General features: G+C 32.2%; 3 protein-coding genes across 6 annotated transcripts; 2 read left to right on the forward strand and 1 right to left on the reverse strand.

The window, feature by feature from the left end:
• Positions 1-324: 324 nt before the first annotated feature.
• Positions 325-4,762, forward strand: LOC112727199 (uncharacterized). Of its 3 annotated transcripts, XM_072209077.1 has the most exons (7): positions 325-490; positions 828-941; positions 1,318-1,458; positions 1,922-2,041; positions 2,365-2,448; positions 2,689-2,931; positions 3,013-4,762. In XM_072209077.1, exons 1-6 carry the CDS (start codon positions 397-399, stop codon positions 2,874-2,876), a joined length of 741 nt encoding a protein of 246 aa, XP_072065178.1. In that variant the 5' UTR covers positions 325-396; the 3' UTR covers positions 2,877-2,931; positions 3,013-4,762. The 3 variants fall into 3 exon arrangements, with proteins under 3 accessions (XP_072065178.1, XP_072065179.1, XP_072065177.1); XM_072209078.1 differs by lacking the exon at positions 3,013-4,762 and having other exon boundaries at positions 2,559-2,794; XM_072209076.1 differs by lacking the exons at positions 325-490; positions 828-941; positions 1,318-1,458; positions 1,922-2,041; positions 2,365-2,448 and having other exon boundaries at positions 2,877-2,931.
• Positions 4,763-8,924: 4,162 nt separating this feature from the next.
• On the forward strand, positions 8,925-14,193 carry LOC112727200 (uncharacterized). Its single transcript, XM_025776869.3, has 4 exons — positions 8,925-9,045; positions 9,307-10,723; positions 12,174-12,309; positions 12,832-14,193. Exons 2-4 carry the CDS (start codon positions 9,398-9,400, stop codon positions 13,524-13,526), a joined length of 2,157 nt encoding a protein of 718 aa, XP_025632654.1. The 5' UTR covers positions 8,925-9,045; positions 9,307-9,397; the 3' UTR covers positions 13,527-14,193.
• Positions 14,194-17,624: 3,431 nt separating this feature from the next.
• Positions 17,625-21,808, reverse strand: LOC112727201 (tetraspanin-20). Of its 2 annotated transcripts, none has more exons than XM_025776871.2 (6): positions 21,299-21,808; positions 20,181-20,280; positions 20,015-20,095; positions 19,799-19,903; positions 18,505-18,696; positions 17,625-17,870 (listed from the first exon to the last, which is right to left on the reverse strand). In XM_025776871.2, exons 1-6 carry the CDS (start codon positions 21,517-21,519, stop codon positions 17,826-17,828), a joined length of 744 nt encoding a protein of 247 aa, XP_025632656.1. In that variant the 5' UTR covers positions 21,520-21,808; the 3' UTR covers positions 17,625-17,825. The 2 variants fall into 2 exon arrangements, with proteins under 2 accessions (XP_025632656.1, XP_072065181.1); XM_072209080.1 differs by having other exon boundaries at positions 19,799-19,887; positions 20,029-20,095; positions 21,299-21,733.
• Between the last annotated feature and the right edge of the window lie 2,520 nt (positions 21,809-24,328).

Genomic DNA, 24,328 nt, shown 5'->3' on the forward strand with positions numbered 1-24,328 from the left:
ACTAAGTCTTCTCAGTGCGACAACACTCAAGGACCAAGAATAACACCTCTCAACCTCATCTTCGACCAGATCTCCAATAATATTTTCATATTAAAATTTTTGGGCTTCACATCTCCTCATAAATAAATAAATAATTTAAGGTAAAAACTTCACGTAAAGTTGATACCTCAAAGCCGTTAGATAAAAATTTAGTCAAATCAGTCAAATTATTTAACGGTTCTCAGATATCAACTTCACGTGAAGTCTACTGCACCTGAGTTTCCACCATAATCTAATTAAAATTAAAACTAGCACGCAACCTGTCACTTGCGGTTTGGCGCCAAAACCAGTGTCTTATATTTTCTCCACAACTGCCCTTGCCACTAACACCGGCAATTCCAGGACCGACTCATTCCGATGAACAAAACGAAGAATAATCTCATCGATCGATTTCGCCACCGCCAACCACGATTCCATGAACCTCCAAAACCCGAATTCCACACCACTGAAGGTTCCTTTTCCTCTCTGGATTTTTCAATTATTCATACTTCGAATTACTCATTCCTTTTTTTTTTTTGTTTCTTTCTCTTCCGTTTTCTATTTGGTTTTTGTTTAGTATGCGGTTGATTTATTGTTAAGTTATCGATTCACCATTTTTTCTTTACTTTTTGTGTTTTTTTTGTATCCAATTAACATCTCTGATTAGTGATTTGTTTTCGGTTTCAACCTTTTTTTGTGTTTCTGTTTATAGTTTTGAATGGATACGATAGTTCAAAATTTACCAATTATTTATTTATTATTTTCTATTTTATTATTCGATAGAGCCTTTGTTTTCCTTCTTATTCCAGATAGTGGTTGCCGCAAAAGAACGAAATCTACAATTCCGGAAGAAGATAACCATAAAAGCTGCAGACTAGAAGGCTCTTACACACCGCCAAAAGGAAAAAAGAAAATTAAAACTGGTAAGCATTCTGCAATTTTCATACTCAGCTTTGGTAGGCAGGCAGGGTAATTGTAGTTTTGTACAATTGTGCAATTGCGCATGTTCATGGTTGTCGAAAAGAGTTAAATCATACAAGATTACATCTGAATAAGTTGATAAAAAGAGTGCCAAGTTATATCCAAAGGAATCTAAGCATAAATTTGATTAGATGGACAGGGCACAACAGCTTTGTTTTATACATGTAACCAACCCCCAAGGCTTTGTTGTTGTTGTTGTTGTTGAGGTTTACGTCTATGTTTTTAAATTTTATTCTGCTGGTAATTGTATTAAATTTTGAGATGGAAAGTTGCTTTTGTAGGTTAATATCTTACATAACTGGTTATGTATGTATTCAGGTACAAATGATCCCAAAACTTCTGAGTATGCTTTCTTTAAGAAATTGAAGCAGGATGCAGGTCTGAGGTTTAATTCTCACCGGCCGGTTCAAAAAGATGATTCCTTACCTAAGGAGCCTGAACAAACTGAACATTGCAGAGGTTGGTTGAAATAATTGTCTATTTATTTTGGCAGATTTTACTGAAGAACTCAAACTTATTTCATGAGCTAGCATGATTATTCACCAAAAAAATTATATAAGGAATTGAATCCTTGTCAACTTTCTTGGCCTTAATTATTACTAGTGATTTAGTGCCTATTAATCCACCCTTTAATTTATTAAATATGTATAATTGTAACAAATATGCGATTAGTCAATGTGGTAAGTATCTTCCAATTTAACTAAGAGGTCTTGGATTCGAATCTTATAAATATATATAATGAACAGTATTTTAGAAACAAAATTTGTGTAATAAATCCTTTCCCAATCCCCATTATATATATATAGTAGATGGTAGGTATCTAGAAAATTGGAGATGGCCTCAAGATATGAAGATCTCATTTGTCATTGCTGTCTTGTACAAAAACAAGAATATTTGTCACATTCATTATATATCCATGCAGAGAGGATTGATGATATCAGGGTAGGCAGTATGGGTTTCAATGCTTCGAGGACTGTGGAGGGCATATCAACTGTTAAAGCTGACACATTTTTCTCAACACCTGATGTGAAGAATAACTCAGGTATGTATTAAGGGAGAGTTTTCCACAAACTCCTCTCACAGAGATAGTGATAACTTTGAAGTTTCACATGCTTAAAACTATTAGGAACAGTGATACATATGAGTTAAGAACTATCCTACACTATGGTAACTTTGTTTCTTTCTTCTAGTATATCTATTACCATTTAGTCATGTTCCCTTTTCAGTTTTAGTTCAACATTTTTGTTGAGTTTTATATAATTAAGTCTTTCTTATGCCATGAATTAAAATATGAAGCATACAAGTATTTTGAGTGAATCATGAGGGCGGTAGTACCCAAATTAATCTTTCTTATTGGTTATGCAGATTTCCACTCTCCTAGCAGAATCCAGAAAAACTCTCAAGGTTGCAGTGACACTTTCAAGCCCCAAGCTTTATTTTCGGATGAAGGTTTGATTTTTGTTCATATTGATTTCTTGATTGCTAGGTGAATTCAGTGGAAAATAATGTGTTGAACAATTTGATCGTACATGGTTTATTTTACTTGGTCATCACTGCAGGAATGAGTCTAGCTTTTACTTGGACCTTCAGAAGTTAAAAATATACCATTGTAGGAAAGATGCATTTGAGTGGCTTAAGAGGTGAAATCAATATTTTTAAGGATGTGTGTTGATACTGTTAAATCTTCAGGAAACCAGAATGTGCATGGGAATATCTTCTGTCGAAAGAGACAGAAATTACGTCAGTGTGTTGCAGATACATTATTTCTTAATAAAGAGGAGTTCTCTTTGAAAGGGTTAGGCACAATTCCTCTATTAATATTAAATGTTTTGTCCATACCCCTTATCATGAATACTACAGAAAATTTTCAGGCTTGATGATATTGTCTCCATGCTCCTTGGTCGGCTATTTCCTGTGAGCATTAAGGAAAATGTACGTTGCTGTAGCATTTTTCTAAAGCTATACATTCCTAACGTGATTTGGTTTCTTAAAAGAAGTGGTTTTCTGTGCCAGAAATATGAGGATCGAAATCCATGGAAAAAAGTGAATACTGCCGGATATGGTTTCCCTGATTCTAGAGAATCAGATTTACCCAAGGAACTTGATCAAATGACTTCAAGGAAACTTGTTGAACAATCAAGCTCGTATTTTAGTGATAATTTGTTGTCTCCTATGTTACTGAATTCTGATGAGAGAATTACCACAGAGCATGCATTTCCAACCTCGAATTCTCACAAGTTTCGACTTCCTTATAGTACAACAGAACCTGAATACAAACTGGACAGAATTCCAAGTTTCAGCACCAAGCATGACACAACTCTTGGATTTCCATATAATGAAGGAATGAATGCTGCTGGATATGGATTACTTGATTCTCAAAAGTCAGATGTTCAATTTAAGGAACACAATCAGATACCTGAGACAAGACTTCTTGAATACGAATCAAATCCATGTATTAGAGATTACTTGATGCCTCCTACTTTCCTAAGATCCAATGAAAGAATTTTTCCAAAGGAATTTCCAACCTCACATTCACACAAGTTTCGACCTTGTAATACAGATGAACCTGAGGATAAATTTGACAGAATTTCAAGTTTCAGTTCCAAGTATGACAGTGCTCTTGGATTTCCATATAATGAAGAAACGGATGCTGCTGGGTGTGGTTTACTTGATTTTCAGAACTCAGATTTTCAATTGAACTATAAGATATCCGAACCAAGACTTCTTGAATTCGAACCAAAACCATGTAGCAGAGATCACTTGTCTCCTATTTTCCTAAGATCGAATGAGGGAAGTGACTTTCCAACCTCTCATTCTCACATGTTTCCACCTCTGTACAATATGAAAGAACATGAGGGTGACTCAGGGAGAGTTCCAAGTTTCAGTGACAAGAGGAATGTGACACATGAGTTTCTGCTTTATGATCAAGAACATGACACCTTTGCATTGAATCATTACAAAGAGCAGGGGAAATTTAAGAGAGAACCAATTCCTCTTCTGCTAGAAAATGGTTTCGACTGCCACGCAGACGAAATAAATTTGCCTATAGCTTACACTTCTCCAGAACCAGATTTAGTCCCTTCATTTTCAACTTCAGGTAAAGGTGAAAACCAGATGTGGATGAATATATTAGGTGAATTCAGGTTTAAGAAATACTTTCATGAAGAGGAGGGCGACATGGACTCGAATTCCAATCACGATGTTTTACCAATATCACACAATAAGCGCCATTTTACACTGTCAGCAGATTGCCAGAATGATATTAGTTCAAATGATCAAGACGGTGTCTTTCTTCAGCCTTATGAGCATTGGATTAGACGAACAGCTTACAATGGTTACCATCATAACCGTTCTGATTCAGAAGCTCGGCTTTCATCTTCACTCAATTTCATCTCAGGTCAGAAGCTAGGAGTATCCTTAACTAGTTCCCATTCAACTTGCCGAAGCTCAAATTCCGGTGATTTTGAGCTCCCGCAATGGGAAAGTATGTCTTCTCCGTTACACATTAGTGATAATTCTGAGCCAGAAATGGATGGTGGAAATCACAGGGAAGTTCTTTATCGTTTTCGGCACAGTTCGATTGAAATACGTAACTCTACTTTTCTTCATATGTCCATGCAAAGAGAAAATAAATTTCCCTTTCCTCTTCATAGAAATGACTGTATCAATGAGCTAGAGCAAACAGACTATGATCCTCTAGAGTCTAAACACTCTTTAGGGGGTTTCTAATCAATGCTTACCTTATAATTGTTAATTTTTTGAATTGCTATGTCACGCATTTACAAGTTGAAATATTTATCTACCATTCAAACTAAAATTTGAAAAGAAGGCTGAACAAATATATACAAATTTGACATCTAAAAAGTGAAAAGAGTACTTTTACCCGTAAAAGAAAGTGAGATGATGCATAAGCATGTATGGAGAGTGACTAAACCATACATGAGGAAAGGTTAAAAAGCAATTACTAGTTAACAATGCTGGAGTGACATGATGCCACATGCTGAAATGATTTGTCCAAATTCTAAAATTGAAGAATCTTATAAAAATTCAAACAGAGCAATAGCAAGGTAGAATTATCCTCAAAAGCAAGTTTGTTATCAATATCACAATGTAGTTTCGTCTCATAAGCATTTGATATAAAATCTATACCTACTTTCTGAACTTGATAACTGATTTGCATTTATCAAAAATAGGTTGACTTCAAATCACTAGGGCTGCGTTTGTTTTCAAAGACAGGAAAGAACATGACACTGAGACAGAGACAATAGGACGGAGACACTAAAAATTATTGTTTGTGTATTGTGTTTGGATACGATGTACAAGACACTAATGTAATGTCCAGTATTATGTTTGGATACATATGGACAAGACTAAAATATTATATGAAATGACTAAAATAACCATATGATTCCAAATTTTCTACATCAAGTACAAAGTAATTTAATAGAGTTCCAAATTTTCTACATCAAGTACAAAGTAATTTAATAGAGAATGAGAGTACGTAGGAGTACAGACGAAACTTGAAAAAATATTTGAAGAGACAAAAAATTTTAATAAAAAAATATATAATAATATTTATATTAAAATAAAAATTATAAATATATTTATTTTATTTTTAAATTTATTATTAATATGTAGGAATACATATGGTTAAGATTAATAAAAAAATAGATCTGAGTTTGATTAATAAAAAATTTTGTTTAGGTTAATAAGCCAAATTAATTTTAAATAAAAAATCAGTTTTAAAAAAAAATCTATTTTTACATGAAAAAAAAAAGTTTTTGCACATAAAAATTTATTTTTATTTAGAAAACCAATTTTTTTTTATCTAAAAACTGATTTTTTTAAAATTATATAAAATCAATTACAACTTATAAATTATTTTTTAGCATTTTAAAAAGATCAATTTTACCTTTAATAATATTTATCTTTCAAAAGTTTCAAGACTAATTATAGGAAAAATAAGAAGGGATAATAGTGGAATAATAAAAAATATCTATGGACAAAAAGGAAAACAAAATTTATAAAAGAGTCCGTGTCCACTATTTCAAATTCCGTGTCCATCATTGTCCTTCGTAGAAGAGTGGACACAAAAATATAAAAAACTGTCCCAGAAACAATGTGTTCCGTGTCCATGTATCTGCTTCCAAACACATTCTAAATATGTACTGTCCATGTCTCTGTGTCCTGTCTCTGAAAACAAACGCTACCTAGTATCCTTAATCCCTTTCAATTTTTCACTTCTAAGTTATGCATGTTCATTGTGTAAAGATAATCAAGCTTTTTGCAAAGTATACGTTTAGGTTAGGTTTAATTGAGCTTTAGTCTACTTAACTAAAAAAAGTCATTTTCAGTTGCATGTGCGCCTTGTACGTCACTCATAAATAGAAAACGATACGTGACCCGTTCAAGATTTTACCACATAAATGTATAAAATTCTTTGTAGTTTTCTTTTGCTAAACCAACTCTCTTTATAACTTACCCCTTCAACCAACTTGCACTCTCTCTCTCTCTCTCTCTCTCATTATTTTTTTTGGTGACTTAAAAGAAAATAAACAAAAACTAAGAAAGAAAAAAAAACAAAAAACTGCTTAAGAAAGGCAGTCCCGCTGAATACTACTCTCAAACTCCTTCCAAGGCAATGGAAGCTCCACTTGGGAGAAATAGTCCTCATTGCAGTCTTTGCCATGATGTCTGTCTTGTAAATTATTGACAATAGTAAAAGCCTCCACACAGTCTGTCTCACATATAATGTCTCTTTGTCCCGAGTCCCATGCTAAAAGAAAGCCTCTCCAAATAGCAAACAACTCTCCTTGAAAAATGCTACGACTCTCAATTGTTCCCAGACAGCCTCGTTGCCACCTTCCCTTCCAATCTCTGCTAACACAAGCAAAACCAACTCGAGCACCACTGCCAGGATAGCTAGCATCACAATTAATCTTAAAGGTACCCACTGAGGGGGGAATCCAAGAGCCACTAATGGTTGAGGGGATAGATAGTCGTTGCAACTCAAAAATATTTCGGAGCTCCTTTTCTAAGGACAAAGCCATACCAATCACCTTGTCTGTGGTCCAATGCTCGTGAGGATGAAAGATCTCGTTATTTCTCGAACACCAAATCCACCAGAGACCAGAAAAGAATCTAAAGGGGCGCTGTTTGCTATTATGTAAGAACCAACTCATCAAATCCACTGGTTGATCGGAGATCCCTAAAGCTTGCCAAACAAGTTGGACTTTTGGACAATCCCGAATACAATGTAAAACCGACTCCTGACTTGAGAAACATCGTGGACAGCTATCCGTGTGCGAAATGCCCCTTCTAAAACGAAATGCAGCAGTAGGAAGAGCCTCCCGAAGACATAGCCAGGCCAAAAATTATGCTTTGCTTCTCATTATAAAATTAGGTTTTTTTATTTATTTAATTTAATTTTTTATATGATAAAAAATATTAGAATATTCAATAAGTATTAATATTATTGTATTTGTATAAATTGATTAAAAAAATCAATAAATATTATAAATTTTAATATTTATCCTTCTAATTTTTTTTACATATTTTACAGGATATATATTCAAATTTTTATACAAAATAATGATGAAAAATTAAAGAATTGATGCATTTTTTAAGAGGAAGACTAATATTCAAGAAGAAGAACATATAATAGTTTTTCTACTTTAATGAATCACGAAAAAAGTGAGATACAACTTTCAAAAATTCAAAGAGTTGCATCAAATGAGTTCTACCTTAAATTTTTATGTTAAAATTTTGACCCTCCAAAATTTTATTTCAAGCTCGGTCATTGAATGTAACAGTAATGTGCAACCAAATTAATACTACGTGCATATAAAAATTAATTTTTTATAAATAATATATTAAAATATAAAATATATATTAAAAATATATAAAACAACATATATAAATATACATAAATTATAGTAACTGATTTAATGATTAATTATTAGTATATATAGTATTTTATTTTAAAGAGAACTAACATAATTTATAAGAATAGTGTCCTATTATTTTGAATTTAGATTCTCTAAAATAAAAAAATAATAATAAAGTGATTAAGTATGAATTAGTTATATTAAATTTATAATTTTGATTATACATGAGCTCTATTATTTTAACTTAAAAATGGTTAAATACTTATTTTTTTCGCTTTATCAATATGCAAAATTAAGAAGAACTTGTTCGCGGATCTATTGATCTAATAAGCGCAAGTGTAATTCACATCGCTATCGTTTATGACATTAGCGAACCTCAAAAAGCGTAGAAGTGTACATTGATTGGCTAAATTTTTATGTTTTAATAATAATAATAATAATAATAATAATAATAATTGTTTATACCCTAATCTAAAAATATGCAGTCAGATCCAATCGAAGATAAAGGCCCACCCAAATAAGATGGTTTCATCCGCTTATCCGATCTCATAGAGGTCGGGCACGACAAGAGTGGTATTCTACTATTTTTATTTTATTTAAAAAATAAATTTCAACAAACTTCCAAAATAAAGGGAACGCTGATCAACCCCCAAAGGTGGAACTATTTTACAAAGGTGGCTATCTCTCTACAATAAAATATATTGACATTCAAGTATCGTAATCTCTTGTAGGTACCATCATCTACCTTCTCACAAGGAACTCGGACAGCGACACTTCGGCACCAACACAAATCGAACGCGGCCTCATAAAGAGTCTGGACCTCACGTTCACGTAAGCGTCGAAACAATAATAATAATAATAATAATAATAATAATAATAATAATAATAATAATAATAATAATAATAACCATTTTTTAAACTGACTCTACAAGAATGTCACATGATTGTGAAAACTGAAAAAATTAGAAGTATCTAATATTTTTGCTCAATTTTGATATCAAGCATGTGCAAATTAACGTGCAACTCAAAGTTTGCATAGATAACACGTAGGGGAATTTATTAGAAAAGAAACAAAACCACAACTTGTTGAAAGCTTTCCGCAAAGAGAATAGTGGTTGAAGGACATAACAGCAAAGGAAAGGGCCTAAGAGACATACAGGTATTATATCACTTCACTCTATATTATCATGATTATCTCTATGCTTTTATGTGTTAACAAGAGCATCAAATTCATGCCACTATCTTAGCTGGAGGTTCCTATATAAATTTTTAATAGTTCTTTGTTTATTTCCAACTTGGTGTGGAATTTGTTTAACTTTTAAGGTTTCTTCAGTTGAAATCTTACTATGCTATTTATTATATTTATATTATATAATGTAGTTCCATCTCAGTTAAACTGAACCTAATTCACTTGTTGCAGCTTCTTATCTTCCATCAATTGATCAATTGGAAGTTGGTGAGGGTCAAAAAATGAATCACCAACTGTCAAGATTCTCATAGACCCAAAAAAGATGTTGAAAGCAGAAGAAAATTCCAATCACAAGCAACCAAATGTAGTTGCCAAATTAATGGGGCTTGATGAAGCACTTCCAAGGGGAGAGGCTAATTTATTTTTGGAGAGAAAACATGAAAAGTGTTATTCTCAACACATTTATGGCCATTTAAGGTCACCATTAAAGCATTGGCAAGTTGAAGATAGTGTTAAGGATAAGGAAATGGTCCATGATGTTCTTCATTCAAGAACAGAACAGAATGCTCACAATCAAGATAAAATGGCTCTCATTCATCAGAAATTCATGGAAGCGAAACTTATGTCGAGAAAGTCTAAGAAATTTGAAGATGGATTCAAAGTTCTGAGCTCCAATAATGATGCCTTGATTAGGCTATTGGATTCTCAGAATCTTTATGATCTTCGTCGCTCTGCTTCGCCGGCCGAGACAGAGCTCATTACTCTGCTGAGGCCTGCAAAGACTCTTGACAACAACAACAGATCATCCAGAATGGAAAAGAAGAAAAAGAATGAAGGAATGGAAAAGAATCTCGAACACAATGTTCCGGTTCAATCTACTCGAATCGTTGTATTGAAGCCGAGTTCTGGGAAGACTAATGATCTTAAGGCAATGTACTCTCCAAAAACTTCATTACCTGAAGATGATTTCTTCGAATCAAGAAAAGTGAAAAGAGAGCTTACTTGTCAATGTGATGAAACTTTGTTTGAGTGTTCATCTAACAAATCCTATTATAATTACAAAGATAGGAGGAGTTTCAGTGATTTAGATGCTACTATGTCACAACTTCCAAGACATTCATGGGATCATAGTCTTTATTCGACGCGGTCCTTGGACCGCGTCACGTGTTCTCCAGAGTCACCAGTCTGCATAGAAGCCAAGTCAAGACTGTATGAGAGATGGATCATGATGATGACTTCCTCAAACACCAAATTTCATCACCAAGAACAGATCCATGTGAAGAGAAGATCCACCTTGGGTGAACTGCTTTCTCTTTCACAAAGAAAGAAGCATGTTACACCTAAGGTTAAGGATATTATCATTGAAGATCAAGAACCAAGAAAATCAAGAAATGAAGAATTAATGGTTAACAGTGCTCCTAAGAGCCGGCGAATTCGCCTCCGAGATGAAGTTTGTGATCATGATGCTGGCAAAGGGCATGGATCAAAGGGTATGAGATTATCATTCAAAGGAAGAGTTTCGAGTTTCTTGTTCTTAAGGAAGAAGAAATCAACTAAGGAGAAATCCAAAGATAAATCCCAATGTAGTTCTCTATATGAATCAGATTCAGTCTCTAACAGAAAACAGCAAGGCATAATTACATTAGAGGTAATACTACTATTTTTATGCAAACTTTTATATAAATATGCATTTGTTGTTTGTTATATACAAACTTTATTTATTTTGTTCATGACTATAATTTATGAAGAGAATGAAAAAGGAATGGATGGAATAAAAGAGTTAAAACAGAAGGAAACAAAAAGTGAGATTGTCATTGAAAATAAAGAAGTGAAGTTTTTTTTTTTATTTTCACATTTTCTTTTCTTTCATGAATACTTTCCCCTTTTCTTCTTCCATTCTTTCTTTCAATCATTTATTATTCAACATTCTGGTTGAAACAACTCAAACAAGTTCTTCAGTTTCAATAACTTCTTTACCTTTTTTTATAAAGGCATCTCTACTTTTTAACATCCAATGGCTGAGACCCATGTGGAAAAATAGTGTATAATTTTATAGGTGAATTTGATATGTGAAATTATGCAAGAAACCCATTCATAAAAATGTTTACATTCATTTTTTATCCCCAACCAAACATATCCTTAGTATAATCATACAACAAAAATATAGAAATAAACATAAAAATTATTTATTCAAATTTAAGTGGTTAAGATTATTTTAAAATTTCTTCTCTAATTTTCCCTCCTCCATGCCCCTGATGGGAAACAAATAAGTTAGTTGAAGTCATTTTCTAGTAATGTTTGTAGCTTAATATGGTAGTTTAGCTTTTAATATGTTTGGTATTATAGGATAACACAAAAAATCAGTCCTTATTAATAGTGAGATCTTAAGCATCCCTTTATGACCCACAAGAATGTTTGTGCATTGCTTGTCTTAACTGAATTAATAAATAATAACTATACTCTATAGTTGCAACTTGCAAGCAATGTGTTACTCTAAGGACATTAATTAGCTTGACAAAGTTGTGTGAAACAAATTAATTAGGAAACTTAAATTAGATATGCTATCAACAATCAACATTCTTGGTTATCAAATTACTCACTATTCTCTTTGATCTATCCTTTTTATTATTCGATACATTGATAAATTTCAGTAATGTTAGGGAGATAAAAAACAATAAGTCTAAACAGCTCAAACTTATTTTATTTTAACATTTATTTATTGCAAGGTGTATTAAATGAAACCAAAAGTAATAAATTTCAATAGTTTTTGGTTAATATTTTTTTGTTACCAAACATTTTCGATAAATTTAAGTATTTTGTATCAAATGCATTCATTCAAGAATGTATCAAAATGTAATAATGTGATAATCACAAATCACAGAGCCAACTCTTCCTAATCAACAAGATTAGTATACTAGTAAATCACAACCTCTTTGGTAGGTATATACTATTATTTTGACAAACGTTAAACTTGTATCTAAGTTTTGAACTTGAAACTTTTTAGTTACAACATAGAATCAAGGCTCCATGAAGTAAATAAAATTCTTGATTTCTGAAATATGTACCCTGATCCTTAACTGTTTTTTTTTCTTTTGTAGCATGAATTGATTGTATCAAAGCCAGAGATTTCAAGCGAAAATCAAGATCAGCCAAGTCCAAGTTCAATTTTAGAGCCTCTATTTCAGGATGACATTCATCATGATTTCTATGACTCTATGAAGAGTGGTCACCAGGGTAATACTCAGGCCTATCTCGTTATCTATAATAAGTGACACAGGTTCATGCTTTTTCAGGAAGTTCTTATTTGATAAAATATGCCCTTTAATCTTTTATTATAGAATAAACACTCAAATTCATCCTTAGGAAATTCTGGATCGAATATTTTAGTTTCTAACAATTTTTTATTCTTTAAAAATTTTCAAAGATTACTTCTACCAGATACATTAGTTCTTTCGTCATTTTAAAAAGGGACTAACTTAAAATGTATTTTCTGGAACCTAACTGGCTTATAACAAAATTTGTTAGAGACTTATTTATTCATGACACATTAAAAATTGATTGAAAACGATGGAGTTTGGACAAGAACAATTCTTGAGAACTTCTAAAAAATAAAAACTTATTTAATACCCAAATGTCCGACTTTAAAATTCTTTGGAATCAATTCGAATGTTTACTCTTTGTTACATTTCACTTTATAAGCAAACATTCATTTACCACCTCTAATTTTATTCCTTTTTTTTCCCTCTCTCTATATAGGATCATTGGTGCCATTGAAGTCCAATTTAATTGACAAATCACCACCTATAGAATCAGTATCTCGGACCCTTTCATGGGGTGATACTGATGCACATGATTCTTCCTTAGACAGCAAGGCAGAGGAACAAGAATGGCTTCTCCTTGTTGAGAAACTACTATCAGCAGCTGGACTTGATGATCAACTACAAAATGACTCCTTTGACACAAGATGGCATTCCCTTGAAAGCCCCTTGGACCCATCATTGAGGGGCAAATATGTCAATCTCAATGACAGGGAGCATCAGCATCTCAATGAGGCCAAGAGAAGGAAGATGAGATCAAGTCAGAAGCTCGTATTCGACTGCGTCAATGCGGCGATTTTGGAGCTGACTAATGGTGAGTGTGGACCAGGGAAGCACCACAAGTGCAGGGTGCACAGTAGTGGAACATGTTCCCTTTCTATGGACCACATTGTGGATCAAATGAAAGAGTTAATGGCAAGTGGAGTGAGGTGTGTTTGGGGGGATTGTGGGGACAGCAACAGCCTGGTGGTAGAAAATGTTGTCAAGAAAGAGCTTGTGGGGATTGGATGGGTTCAGCTTATGGAGTTGGAGATTGATATTTTGGGGATGGAGATTGAGAGGGATTTAATTCAAGAACTTGTGGAAAATGTTGTGGTTGATTTCACTGCCAGGGCCTCAATCAATCCCTTTTGATCACTTTCTATATTGGCTTTAAATAAGGGTTAAATAAGTTTTTGATCCAAAAATTTTCAAAAGTAAAGTCAGAAAGGTAATTACTCACACAAAATTGTCTTCATGTGAAAATGATAGTTGAGAACATGATAGTTGAGAACGGTTAAATGATAACTCTATTTAATAGTTCTTGCATATTATCTTCATGTCAAGACAATTTTTTCGTAAGTAACCACTATTTGGAGATATGTACTACTTAGAGCTTGAACCATAAGTATGAAGTTGATTTGTATGTGGAATGATGGTAGAGACTAATTTCACTACTTTTGAAAATTTTGGACCAAAACCATAACAAAAAATTGTATAGGTACTTCAAAGACCAGAAACTTATTCAACCCTTTTAAATGATATGTATATTGTAACTCTATCATTGTTGCATTGAATTAACAGCACATGGCCCCTACTCACCTAATGTATTGAATGCTACCTAAGATTGTATCGGTTATTTGATATTTATGACTCTAGTTCATGTACATAAATTCACTAGTCTACTGTTTGAAACAAAGCCAGAAGAGATCATGAGATTAAGACCATGATTCTGTCCATAATATGTTGTTCAATGACATTCTAATGAGTCACAATCTCTATATCTTGTACTAATTTTAACTATGAAATTATGTGTGTTCTCAGAATAACAATATTCTAATTAGAAAAAAATTAGAAATTACATAATATCTCATAGCTATACAGCCAATACAGGCAACTAAAATAAAGATAAATTATTATTAAACTGAATTTGAACAGTTACAAAGCTACCCAAAATAATAATATGAAGGTATATTAGAAACTCTCAATTTAGCCATTACTGTGGTATCAGTGCTATGATTTCTACAACTGTGTAGAGCATGCATGATGATGTAATGTACCAGAACCAAAATCAGTAGTCCCCTTGCACCTGATTAATAAGAATTACAAGATAAAACACAGATCAGTTATAACCATATAACCATATTATGCATGTTCAATTGTTCACCAATCCTTTTTTTTTATTGGGAGATGGGAGATAACAGAAAGTGATTTAATTAATTTAACTTATATTATATATGTTGATTCTTGTACTCCAGCTAGGAGTTAACATAAGATTCTCCTACAACACATGGAGTGTGGAATATTAGGAAAAGATTGTGGTCAAAGAAATGATATATAAATGCTGTCATAAGTATCCCCTTGATTATTCTTTTTCCCTCTAGTCACATCTTTTAGATATTCTTTTTTTTTTTTTTTCTAGTTTCCGATAAGGATTATATGGGATTAGAAAAATAAGGAACTGAGTGAGATATCACTAAAGGGTAGGAATAATTTATTGTTTTTATTTGTATTGAGAAATCTAGACCTTCCATCCAATACTTTTAAATAAAACAGAAATCCACTATCAGACAAAGATCAATAATTTGGTCAACAGAGACAGATTGATTTTATAAGCTACTCAAAATGTGTCCACAACTTGTAGTGATACTTTGTACTCTGAAAGGATGGAAAAAGAACTCTTAAAACATAAAAGTAATCATATCATATGACCTGATTAAATAAGAGAAAATATAAAGAATTAATTTTTAATTAATAGTAATCAATTTTAAGATTTAAAATTTATAATTTAGAGTGTTAAATTAAGAATTTAAAATTTTAGATAAGTAAAATAATTTTTAAAAAATTAATTAATATTAGCCAAATAAAATTAGTTTCTTAACATTAGCAACTAAATAATCATGACATGGATATAGTCAACTATATAACTCATGGAGCATAATGAGAGAGAAATAAGAGAAAAATATTCTTGCAACACATAATTTGGGGACAGAATCCCAAGGCCCTGAAGCGAAAGAGGACAAACTGGTTTTCAAGTTTGACCAAATGATGTGAATATTCTCCAAGACCAAGAGTGCTACATGTTAAATTATTAATGCTAGACATTAGACCCATTTTTCGATACTATGAATCAAGAATAAGTAACTAACAAGTACTAATGATCTTAATTTTGTAAAGTTCTGAATTGTGTTCTTCAATTGTCTAAGTGGCCGAATCTAATCAACTGATTTTTACCGATATTATCAATTATGGTACTAGATGAGAGTAAATTTTACTGCACAGCTATTTTCCTGTTAGACTAACAATGTTGGATCTTACATGGCCAACAGAAAACATAATATTAAAAAGAAGAGAATCTTTCGATGGACGAGTAGACATGTTGGATCATATCAGAAGAGATTAGTTATGAATGAATTAGAGATAATTGGGATATTGTTGATTATAAGAAAAGATGGTAGAATATCGTGTAAAGTGTGATATAAACATGTTTGAAGAATGCTTATAAAGGCTGCAGTTAGAAGAGTAAATCACATTGTTGTAACTAAAGGTAGGAGATTCAAGGGGAAAAAAACCACTAAGAAAAATAATAAGTGATTTAGAAATAACTATCTATGATAGGGCATATTATGTTTTTGGTTCATATATAACTGACCCAACTTAATAGGACAATATGAATTGTTAAATAAAAAAGATATGAGCATACTAAAAATCATCTATCATGAATTTATGTAAAAATCATATTAGGGGCATAAAAAAAATTAATAACCAAATCAATCCCTTGTAAAAAATAAATATTAGAATACATAATACACATTAAAAATTACTTCAATAATACATGTATTCATACACAAATATATGGTGTCTGAATTAGTAGTTAATTTTTAATATGCATGTAATATTTTTGTATACATTTAGATACATATGTTCTTTAACACTTTAACTCATTTTTAATGTGTTTTATGACCTCAATTTTGATTATGAATTGTCTAATTGAGTTGTTTTTTGGGTCGTTCAAATTGCAAAATTGTTAAAAGTATAAAATTTCCAAAATAGTAGTATAGAAGCTAGAGTTGCGGTATCAAAAACTTAGTACAGCCTATAGATCCCGTGATAAGCATTGTGGAGTGTACACCACAAGATTTCAAAGTACTGCAGCACATGATTTCAGCTTATCCTTTGTCCTAAACTTGCAGGTGGAGCTCACACTAAGCAGAGTAAGCATGATTCTCGGAAAGAGACTGAGATTTCTGTTACCATTTGTTATTTCTCTATCAAACACATAATTGGGAGGGAGACATAGACTGAAGTGTACTATGATGTTAAAGGAATATGCGGTTCTATTTGAACATGTTTAACGGCCTGTCACATTCGAGTCAGGACAAGACAAGATGATAATCTCAGTTAATAAAGATGTGTAGTCTTAAAGAAGTTGAAAACTGGATATGGGTAATTATCATACATTAAACTTTGAGAAAATAACATTACACAGTACATAAAAGTCCATTGATATTTGATACATCTCTTAGACTTTGACCATTAACCATACAATTCAACCTTATAATTTTGCATACAATTCTTAATTCGTTTACAATAAGTAATGTTACATAAAATTGTAAATTACCTCCAAATTACATATTTCGGTAAAACATTTAAAATATTTATTTAAAAAAAAAAATCCCAACTCTTGCTCTCTTTAAAAAAGGAACTGCATCCTTTGATTCTCTTAAATATCTCCAAATATGTACAACAAATAAGTAAAATCAAAGGTATAATAACAGTTCACTTGCTTACTATTGAGGAACATGTAATTACCATTATTCAGAAGTTTCACTTTAGAAGTTTAAGCTGCTTGTATTTCTCCTGATGAGCCATAAGTACTTACACTAAGAATCTCGCTCTTCTATCTGTAGGAACATAAGTTTTACAAATTCTACCGTCTTTATTTATTTATTTTGGTGAATTACAGGTATATCCCCTAATCCTCCACAAGATTTAAACCTGTGATCTTGTTTACGGTTTTAATAATAATGAGGGAAAAAACATTTGCTACAGAGAAACTATAACTCAGACCTAGCACTTAACGAGGAATAGAATATTTCCAAAGTTGAACATCTTACCTACGGAAAAAGAATAATACAATCCTAGGAAAGACTACAGTGCCGGTGCAGCAATTTCATTGATGAAAATGCTTAGATTGGATCCTTAACCGTTTTATTTATTTATTCATTTATCATAATTTTTCTTTTTAGCTACTTAGATGCAAAACACTCAAGTTTTTATAACAAGGTTAGTTGTTTAAACACACCATTTCTATGTAGCATACATCATAAATTTTCCAGGAAAACAAAAAACACAAATGAAACATATCAGAACACAGATAAGATTTACATATATGTACCCCATATGTCACCAAAATCCCGAATTGCTCGCAGCTATTAGCAGTTATTGCCTGATTCATGGTTGTTGGTAACTGATCTTTTCACTATTGTTCAAACCATACTGCCATCATGAAAAACATGACTAAAATAACCACCAGCTTCAATAAAAAATAATCTATCTATTATTAAAAGCACTGAACATCAAATAAAATAGCTATGTATCAACTATTCAATACATGAGTTGTATATAGGTGTGGTAAAAACATCTTAATATGTGGGAAACAAATGTATAGAGATATGTGGGAAACTTGCTCATTCTGTTTCTAATAATTTAATATGTGATTAAGAATAATTTGAAGCAAAAATAACAGACAGCACTGAACCTAATTTTCTTGCATAGGAAAACCCATGACTGCATGCCAGACTATCATACACATGGAGTAATCACCAGTAACCAGAGTTTTGCATCAAAGTTAATTAGGCATCTAAAAGTGTGTGCAAATAATAAATCCGAAATCACAATATAACAGTGAAACTAGTTGACAGGAAACAAAATAATACAGAATTTGAAAATGCATATGATAGCTTGAAACTTCTGGTAGTTCATAGTTGACACTAGAAAAAGCTTGCCCTCGTTTTCAAGTATCAAAAAACTGTTCACAAGGTCATGACTTATTTTTCTTATTATTATAAAGTGGTATCTTCAAATTGAGGTTACCAGAGAAGTTACACTTTAGACATTCAAAACAGCATACCTTCTCTCTCATCCGTGAGCTCCAAATGTCGGAGTGATTAGCTCGGTTATCAAATTTGCTTGAACCAGATGCTTGGCTAGATTTAGGACTTACCAGAGGAACCCTAGCATCATATTCGTCCTCATAAGCTGAATCATCACTCCTAGAAGAAACTGAGGCTCGCAAAACTAATGCCATTAATAGAGATGAGGCCTAAATGGAGTTGACAGAAAAGAAAAATTAGCAACCACAGTAAAAGGGGGAGGAAATTAGAGGAAACCAAAAACCCTTTACATTAATCATAATGTAAAGCAATTCATAAGGTTTGGACTTTGGATAAAAAGAAATCCAGCAAATGCTTTGCATCCATGCAGTATAGTTGCCACATCTAGGTTGTTAATACTATTTTTGTAATGCAGATACAATATTTTGGAAATTCATAAGCACAAAAAATAGGAATGGCAAGGTATATGGTGGCCGATATAAATACTACTGAATAGACATGCAAATGTGCCAGTGACTGTGTTTAACCTGGAGTAGATGTTTTGTTTCCCCAGTTTTCCTATTACAACTTCAGCAATGCAGCATATTCTATTTCTGGCTCAGTTCCCCATAATTATGTGTCATTGAAGCATTAAAGAATAAGTAGCAAGCATAAATAATAACTTTTAGCAATTAGTTTATTCGGCTTTCAGGACAATGGGTTACTACATAATTCAAAAAATCAGATCTTTAGATTACACCAAAATAACATAACAATGCACAGAAGAGGAGGAGTTCAAAGAGCATGTAAACACACAGTCCAGCAAAAAGTTCAACACAAGTATAAAATGGTTTACGTTACCAATTATCAATGATAAACAATCTAACCCAGATTCAATAAACAGCCATTCTTTGTTTTTCTTAGGTTAATATACTGAAATCAACTATCCAACTGAAGGGATCCATGGTGCATTCTATAGTATGTTAGAAGTAGTCTATACGGGCTGATTCAACAAAAATGTCCAAAATTAATACGTTGATGATTCCATATACAATAATATTATCTGGATATAAACATGACACCCCCTGACCTCATGATAACTTTCCTTAATCTATTAAATGTCAAGGATTAAAAAAACAACACACACAGTTTTCTGCATGCAAAGAATAATGGGAAAGCTCCCCCAGTTCATAATCTATCAGATAATGATTGCCGCAAACATCAGAACAAGTCAGAACTATGGTTTAAAACTTATTCAGTTTTTTAGTTAGAAACTGGAGATCAAGAAAGGCCAAATATCACCACCGAAAAAGCAACTGAAAATGGACATACCTGAATCACAAGCACAGCAATTCCAACCCATTCACATATATCCATGTTCTCCTTGATGAAAGATTTAAGGCTGTCAAGTTGGCCAGTAGGATCAATGGGAAGATGCTGTAAAGGCAATAATCAGCATATCCACATTAGAAAGGGACACAAATTTCGACCAATGTAACCATCACCATCACGTTTGTAAAGGGGACAAGGGGAGAAGAAAACAAGAACCTCTTCCCATCGATGATCAATGGCAATGAATCCCACCAAAACAGCTTCTAGTAGAAGAATTACTGTGACAAGTAGCGTGTACTGGTATTTTAATAAGGTCAAGGAGCAAAAATGATAATAAACCAAACTAAGCCGTGAATAAATATCTCTGCTTCAAGAAGGATACAAAACATAAGCAGCAACCATTAATCAATTCAGCTGCAATGCAACCCAAGAAGGTAACACAGCACACCAATACTCCCACTCCCATAAAGGCATAGATGAACCTGTCAACAAAGTCAAGAACAGGGTTAATAAGGAATAATCAGTCAAGCAAGAGTTTACAAATAGATTACAGTACAAAATTCCACTGTTTTCACTCTTACACATGCATTATCTCACATCAGCACAGTTTTCACTATCTGATTATACTGAAACATACTTGGATTTCTATTTTATACACAATTACATTCTGATTCCAACATCTATGCAGAAATGTGGCGGCTTAGAGAAATGCTGGATAGATTATAACTTTCATTTCAATGCTGTAAGTGTAGGAGTGGAGATGCTGGTGAAACTGTGTTTTTAGCTGCTTTTAACAGTTTTATTATTGTATTATTCTTATGACAATCCCAATCCACATAAGCGGGGAAATTTTTAGAACCTATTGTCAGTGTGAAAATAGTTCGAGACATTCAAACTAAGAAACAATTCTATGCCCTTTAAATACATTACACTAATTAGTAAAATTAGTAAATACCGAAACATGAAATGCTTTATAAATATCTTTAATTTTTTCAAACTATAAAAATATTCACTGTTTCAATAACCAGCCTAGCAGCATTTAATTGATCACTTATTACTATCCCATTACGGTCAGAACAATTTTGGAAAATACTACTACAGTACTACTAACTCAACCATGCATGCACCAACCGTATATAATACATGTTAAAATACAAAATACATAATGAAAATTGGTAAATATACTTATATACACACGGCTTATTTTTTGTGTGTACAAAGAATTTTTGCTGTTCAACAGTGCAAATAGCATTTCTTTTATAAAAGTGCAAATAAAACAAAAGTCCAACACCTAACTGCTCAACATTAAAAACCTTTAACATAGTCTTCAGCATTTAATATCAAATTAGAATCTAACGTTTCGATAACTAAACACTAAATATAAAGACTAATAAGACTGATAACACTATTTACTCAGAAACGAATCTGAAAACCCTATTCAATCGTAAAATTAAGAAAATAAAAAAAAATTGAAAAGAAAAATGAAAAAAAAAAGCTTACCATGGAGCAGGGAGGTTAATAGAATTGAGATCGAAGCCAAGAGAACCATGAAGAGCGATATGAGGAGAATGAGGGAACGGTGGTTGCGGAATTTCTTGATGATTCCATTGATTCAGCATCCATATTGAGTACATCAGAATCGAAACCCCAATGAAAGCTTGAAGGAAATTCAAGAACTTCAGAACGAACGCCAGCGACACGTGGCAGCAATTGAAGCGCATGGTAGTTAATTTTAGGGTTTCTAAATTATTATTATTATTATTTTCTTTTCTTTTGTTCTCCTGAATTGATTATTTATTCGAGGAAGGAATGAATGAAGAGAATGGTTTGGTTCTGTGCTGGGAATTGGAAGTGGGAGATGATAAGAAGGAAAGAAAGAAAGAAAGGGTGGATAGTAGATAGAGAGATAGAGCAGCAATGTATTCAGAACCAAAATTAAAATGCAACTAAATAACTAAATAAGTAATCGGATCCGTGTGACCCTTCAACCGCAGCACGTGTTGTCGGAACAAATTAGATTATCACTTTATTATATATTATAAAGGTAGAGTAGAATTTAATATATGAATATGACTTTCATTTTTAAAAATACATGTCATAACAAAATACATTTCATAACAATAACAAAATATTTTTATCAACATCGAATTCGTATTCTTGTATGATGGTAAATTGATTATTGATTTTCTAATCAAAATAAATGCAAAGTGATCTTTGATATAAATTCATCTCTATTGAATAAAAAAGATGCATCTCTAATATATTTAAAAAAACAAAAGGTGATTTAAAAAATAAAAAATTGTTTAATGAAAAGATTAATTTGTCTTAAATTTAATAAAAAATTAAAAATTAATATACTTTTTATTTTTTCTCATTATTAGGATACAAAGATTTTTAAATAACTTAATACACATTTCGGAGATAAGTTTAATTTGTCAAATGAATCAAATTTTAAGTGCACCCAAGATCAACCTATTAAATTCCTTTTAGGGTTTGGTATTTTTTTCGTCTCTAATGTCTTGGGTTAAAATAAAAAACGTCATCGACCTTTTTTTCTTATTAATATCATTTTCAATGTTACAAAACATTATAAAATCATCTTTTTTCTAATTCTTGGACCAAAATACCCTTCATTATCATCTCTCCCTCACCACCTCTACCACATCCACTGCCACTTACATTGCCAGCGAGAAGAAAAAGACAAGAAGAGGAAGAACAAGGTATCGCCGGTGAGAAAGGGCGTAGCAGTAGCAGCAGCGACGACCCAGTAATAGCAACCCCTCCCTCTATTCGCATTGCCTCTCTCTCTCTCTCTCTCTCTCTCTCCGATGAACCAGCAGCGACCCTATAACAGCAACCCCTCCCTCCCTCTGTTCGCATCATTATCTCTCTCTCTCTCTCTCTCTCTCTCTCTGATGAGCCAGCAGCGACCAAGTGACAATGGTGACCCAATGGCAGCAGTGACCCAACAGCAGCAACCCCTCTCTTTATTTGCATTGCCCTCTCTCTCTCTCTCCGATGAACTAACGACAACAGCGGATGGAGATGTGGTGTGAAGCTGGCAGTGGATGTGGTAGGGGTGAGGTGAATAATGGAGTGAAGAGGGTGATGGGGAGGATGATGATGAAGGGTATTTTGGTCTTAGAATTAAGGAAAAAAATGATTTTATAAGGTTTTGTAACATTGAGGATGATATTAATAAGAAAAAAAAGGTCGGGGACGATTTTAATTTTAACCTAAGATGTTAAGAACGAAAAAGTACTTAACTTTTTTTTTTTTACATCTCAGATACATTACATTTGAGATACATATATATTTATCTTGTACCCACTGCATCCAAAATATGCTTTAGGATTTTTAAATTGATAAATATTATATTTATTTTATTTATATATAAAATCCATATAAAGGGTCATCTGATAAAAAAAAATACGATTAGATAATTATGTAAACATTTGATATGAGTATAATTTTGTGAAAAAAAATTAAGTAAAGAAATATTAAGAGATGGGATTAAAGGTCGATAAATTGTGGGAGTGGATCTTTTTTAATGGAAAAAAATTGGATGGTGTCCAGTATTTAATCTCACTATTTATTGTTCTCTCTCTTATTTATTTTTGGTCCCACTTATAGAATTAAAGGTAAGAGATCACACTTTATTTTCTCAAGTGTTAAAAAAAATGGAGAGAATCCATTTTCATAAATTGTTAAGAAAAATATTTATATAATTGCCATATAAGCAATATAAAAATTAAAAATTTAAAATGATGGTAGAAAATAAGTGTTGAGATGTTTACTAATGTCACAAGATAATAAGTGAACAAAATTTAAGTAGTTTGTTGTCGAATGTTTCAGTAGAAACTCTCAAAGATTAACTTTGCAAGTTTTGTTATTTTTTATTGATAAAAATAAAGAACAATAGGAAGAAAAAGAGGAGAGTACGTTAAATGAAGAAGATAGTCTCATAATATTTAAGAAAATCTTGATCAGAGAAGGAAAAAAAGTTTTATTTTATAATATCATGTTCTCAACTTAGTGACCAAGCATTTTGGCAGGAAAACACATTGCTTTGTGTAAACAATAATTTTTTTAACTAATTCCTTTTCTCTCCCAAAAATTAATCACTAAATGAGATAATTATCAAAGAAAATTCTTTAATTTTCTCTCCATATTTTAAGTGTTTTTTAGCTAAAATAATCAAAGAAAAGAAGTTGATTTTCACAAGTTAAGGTAGTAGTTCTAATACTATTATAGATGTTCTTTTTGAAGGATGTCTATAAAAAAAGATGCTTATGATGTGTGAGATTAGTGAAAAGATAACTAATTTTATTCATTTCTAACTAAATAACTTTTTCTACACTTTAAATTCAATAAATTCATTTTCACCAAGAGGTAACTATCAAGTCGATATCCAAAAAATTCAAGTACTAACAAAAATAATCCTCACTACAAACAAAATTTTGAAAATCATTGGAATTAGCAGCGAAATTGTCGAGAAAATTCGACAGTAATAAATTTACCGTCGGATTT

This window comes from Arachis hypogaea, chromosome 12 (genome assembly GCF_003086295.3).
Source record: "Arachis hypogaea cultivar Tifrunner chromosome 12, arahy.Tifrunner.gnm2.J5K5, whole genome shotgun sequence".
Classification (NCBI taxonomy): domain Eukaryota; kingdom Viridiplantae; phylum Streptophyta; class Magnoliopsida; order Fabales; family Fabaceae; genus Arachis; species Arachis hypogaea.